Genomic DNA, 4,618 nt, shown 5'->3' on the forward strand with positions numbered 1-4,618 from the left:
GAGGGGTCCCCGGCCCAGCTGGCCATATGGGATACAACATGTAGAACATGCCGAACAATGAGCGCGAGTGACAGCCCGAACAAAACGCGGAGGACACCGCTCCCTGACTCCGCGCTCCGCATCAATGCCGAGCCCAAAACCAGCCACGGCCGAGGCAGGGAAGGCGCAGGGAGGGCGTCCTCCCCTCCCGGACCGTCTCTCCCGGTTTTTCGCCGGCTCCTTTGGCTCCTTTGGCCGCGGCTCGTTAATATGCACGCCTCTAACATGCTCACCTCCCTGCCTCCCCCATTGTGCTGCTCTCTGAAGTCTACTGTATATTGTGCAAAGATAGACTGGCCCGGCGGCACGGCAGATATAAGGCCACGGGGGTTAGGGCCACACAAATGGTTTGATAGACTCGGCACAGCCCGAGGGGAAGGGGAAGGGAAAAAAAAAAAAAGACAGAAAAAAAAAAAAAAAAAAAGAAAGTAAAAAAAACCAGAAAAGGAATTGGGAGGAAACAAATTTAAATTAAAAAAAAAAAAAAAAACAGTAAGAAGAAAAAAGAAGTGACAATTTTCCGTCTCTCCGCTCCTGGCTCGCACGCCGGGCTTGGAGAAGGGAAAACCGGCGCTCGTCCCTGCGTTCCCCTCGGGTCCGGGACAGCAGCGGAGCTTCCCAGCGTTCGGAAGCGGAACGGCCGCGGCTGCTCCTCCGCTGCGCGGAGCCTCGGTGGTTTGGGGAAAGGAGGCGGGGGGAAGGAGGGACGGGAGAGGAGGAGAGGGGAGGAAAGAAGTGCGAAAAAGATAAAAAAGCCCCAGCCGAGGCTGCGCGGGGATCCGCGGCCGACGGAGGATGCGCTGGGGCGGAGGGGCGCGCCGGGCTCGGCGGGGCCCGGGGAGAGATTGATGTTGTTGGAGCGCCGGGATTTGGCAGGATCGGGATGCGGCGGGGCCGGGAGCGTCTCTTTGGCATTGAACTGCCCCGTCCCGGCCGGGCTCAGCCCCGCGGGACGGGGCGGGCGCTGCCCCGGCCCCGCCGCTCCGGACAAAGGCTGTTTGGATTTGTTTTCGTTTTTTGAAGCATCTCGAGCAGCCTAAAAGCCGCAGGGGCGGGCGAAGGAGCCACTGCTCTGCCGAACCCGCTCCGAGCTGGGGCTGCCCCTGCCCGGTCCCGGCTGGGCTCGCTGCCGGTCCCCGTTCCACCCGGCAGAGCCGCCCGGCCCAGCCTCGCCCCTCTCTTGTCCCCTGTCCCTCGTCCTCCGTTTTTTTTTTTTTTTTTTGAGGGGGACGGGGTGTCTCCCGGTGTTAACCCTTTCCCCCACCCTGCCTGAGCCGCAGGCGCATCCCCGAGGGCTGACGGCGAAGTTTCCGCTGTGCCTGCCGTTCGCAGGGCCCCCAGCCCGGGGAGGGGGCACGGCGGCGATGCCGGTACCCAGATCTCCGCAGCGCTGCGGTGTAGAAAAGCGCACTCGTAGACAGAAAGCAGGGAAACAGAAATTCCCCCCGCTCCAGTTTGCCGCCGGCGGGATGGAGCCGACCGCTCCCACCAAAAAAATAAAGCCGTTTTCCCCCGAAAGAGAAAGAAAGAAGTCCGGCGGGTGGAAGGGGGTGCGCGGGGCCCTGCTCGGCCGTGTCACCCCCGCGGGGCTGCGCCGGGGGATGCCGAGAGGCGGCCACGACGAGAAGTCGCACAAAACCCTTCCGTCGTTGTTATCGCTTCCTTCTCTACTATTTTTCCTCGAAAGGCAGCTTTTAAAAAAAATTTAGATTCGTATTAAATGGCGGGGCTGGAGGGGGGGGGTGGCACGGGGAGCCGCTCTCCGGGTGGGGTGGGTTTCACCGTGCGCGGGGCTCCTTCCTCCGCTCGGGAATAGTTGAGGCGGCCCCCAAACCGGAGAAGAGAGAGCGGAGCGCCCGGGCCGCGGCTCGCGGCAGCGACAGCGACCGCGACAAGGTGTAAAAACACCCCCGCTGGCGGCTGTCGGGGCCGCAAACCGCGCTCGAAGGGCCGCGCTGGAGCTCCCCTTTTGGGGTGCCCCGCGCGGCGGCCGCGCCCCCGTTCCTCACAAAATCACAGGAGCAGCGGGGGGGGGTTTTATTCTTTATTTTTTTCCCTTTTTTTTTTTTTTTTTTGTTGTTGTTGTTGTAATTCTGACGATCTTCCCTCCCCCCCTTTCCCTTTTTCCTCTTTTATTTTAATTGTAGGTAGACAGGACCACTCTGAATGGCGCAAAAAATTTCTGTAAACAATGACGCACAAAAAACACCTCCCCTCCCTTACCCCCCGCCTCCCCCCCGAAATGAAACCGACATCCCCCCCAAAAAAAAATGGAGGGGAAAAGAAACGGCAGAGGGAAAAAAAAACCAAAACCAAACCATAATAATAATAATAATAGCAATAATAATAATAATAGCAATAATAATAATAATAATAGCGTTTCCCTCTCCATTCCTTCCCCCGCAGTTTCGATTTTTTGTTTGTTTGCTTGTTTATTTTCGGAGCATCAGTCTGTCTCCTCCTCTCTCTCTCTCTCTCTTTCTCTCTCTCTGTCTCTGTCTGTCTGTCTCTCATCCTCTGTTTGTTATCTCAGGGTTTTCCTCCGTTTTTGGGGCGTGCGCGCGTGCGGGGGGCGCGTGTGCGGGGTGTGCCGCGCTGCCCGGCGGCCCTCACTCACCAAGTCCATTGCTGCGCCGGTACCAAGTGGTGCGCTGTGGGGTACTGGGGGCTGCCGGCCGCGCTGTACTGCGCGTTGTACTGCATGTGCTGCAGGGACTGCGCGCTGTACGCCGAGAACGGGATGCCCGTCTGGAAAGTCGCGGCTGCCAAGTCCTGAGCTTTGAGCGTGTGGCAGGGCTTGCCGTCCCTGACTAAGACCGGCACGGCCACCCGCCGCGGGGAGGGGAGAGGAGTCACTTCCATACCTTTCTCGGCCCGCGCCCGCTTCATCTTGTAGCGGTGGTTCTGGAACCAGATCTTCACCTGCGTGGGGGTGAGGCGGATCAGGCTGGCCAGGTGCTCCCGCTCCGGCGCCGACAGGTACCGCTGCTGCCGGAACCGCCGCTCCAGCTCGTAGGTCTGCGCCTTGGAGAAGAGCACCCTCCTCTTCCTCTTCTTGCCCGCGTCCCCGCCGCCCGCCGCTTCCTTCTCGTTGTCGGGCGACTCGTCGGCCGACGGCTCCGGGGACTTGGCCGAGGGGTCCTGGCCGCCGCCGCCGGCCGCCAGCCCGTGCACTGCGGACAAGCCGTGCCCGGTCAGCGGGGGGACGGGCCGGGCCGGGGGGTGCCCCTCCGCCGGCCCCCGCATCCCTCCCGCCGGCCCCCGCATTGCCCTCCCGCCGCCCGGCCGTGTCGGGATGGAGGCCAGCCGTGCAGAGAGGCAACCCCCCCCCCCCCATCCATCCATCCGTCCATCCATCCATCCGTCCATCCGTCCGTCCATCCATCCACGGCCCCCCAGCTCCCGCCCCGCCGCCGGGGGCAGCTGGAAGCGGCGCTGCCCCGTTCCCGGCCGGGACGAGCCGCAAGGCCCCCGCCCCCCGCCCCCCATACCCCGTGTCCACCCCCCCATCGCCCCCGGTCCCCGCTGCCTCGTCCCCCCGGCACTCACGGGAGTACTGGATGCCCTCGGCGCTCGCCAGCCAGCGCGTGTAGGGATTATCGCTGTTATCGTAGAAAGGGCCCTTCAAAGGCAGCGTCGGAACAGTGTCCAAGGGGGTTTGTCCCAAAACTCCCGCTTTCCTGGGCGGCTCGGGCGCCTCGCTCTCCTCCTCGCCGCCCTCCGCCGAGCCGTCCTCATCGTTGGTGTCGGGGAGGTCCAAAATGTCCTTCACCGAGAAGCCCGTCTTTGTGTTGGTCAGAGACATGTTCCGGCCAAATTCCGGCTGGGAAAGTTGGAGCCGCAGCTTGGCCGAGCCGCCGGGTCACGGCTGGGCACGCACACGCCGAGCGGCGACAACGACACCGCGCAGGGACACGGGGAGCAAGGAGGGGGCGGGGGGGGGACACGGCACGCGTGGAGGAGGGAAAAAAAAGTAGAATAAGAATATGGATTTATAGAAAAATAAGCGGCGGGGGTTGTGCGGGAGAAGCGGCCGCAGCGACGGGTCTCTGGTTGTTCTGCCACGGGGGAAAATTCCGAGAGCGGGAGTAGCAGCTGGTTTCGGGAATAGTTTGTAACTCCAGGGAAAAAGGGGGAAGAGACGCCAAAGGAAAAAAAAAAAAAAAAAAAAAAAGGGAAAAAAAAAGAAAGGAAAAAAAAAAGGAAAAAAAAAAAAAAAAAAAGATCACTTCTGGATCTTGTTCAGCCGCGCCGAACCCGCGCCTGCCGCTGGAAAATCCCGAGCCATTGCTGGAGCGAGGAGTCCATATAAGGCTGGTCCCCACACATGAACCTGCCGAGAGGAGCGAGAAAAAAAACCTACATTAAACCCAGGAAAGGTTGGCCACGTGTGGGCGGGTCTTGGAAGTCAAGTGGATGAAGACAGTGTTTGCAGATGTGAAATTGCGGGTTTTGGGCGAGCTCCGAGCTTCCACCATTGGTGATGAGTGGTATAACGTGTCAGTTAATTACCGGCGCGGGGAGGGCCCTCGGCGCGGGGGGGGCGTGTGGCGGCGCCGGGGGGGAGGGAGGAAGGGAA

General features: G+C 61.2%; 1 protein-coding gene across 1 annotated transcript; it reads right to left on the reverse strand.

The window, feature by feature from the left end:
* Nucleotides 1-2,652: 2,652 nt before the first annotated feature.
* NKX2-2 (NK2 homeobox 2) lies at nucleotides 2,653-3,844 on the reverse strand (the record flags this gene model as incomplete). Its single annotated transcript, XM_082302325.1, has 2 exons — nucleotides 2,653-3,212; nucleotides 3,589-3,844. 2 exons carry the CDS (start codon nucleotides 3,842-3,844, stop codon nucleotides 2,653-2,655), a joined length of 816 nt encoding a protein of 271 aa, XP_082158451.1.
* Between the last annotated feature and the right edge of the window lie 774 nt (nucleotides 3,845-4,618).

Source organism: Coloeus monedula, assembly GCF_965178545.1.
Source record: "Coloeus monedula genome assembly, chromosome: 2".
Lineage (NCBI taxonomy): Eukaryota > Metazoa > Chordata > Aves > Passeriformes > Corvidae > Coloeus > Coloeus monedula.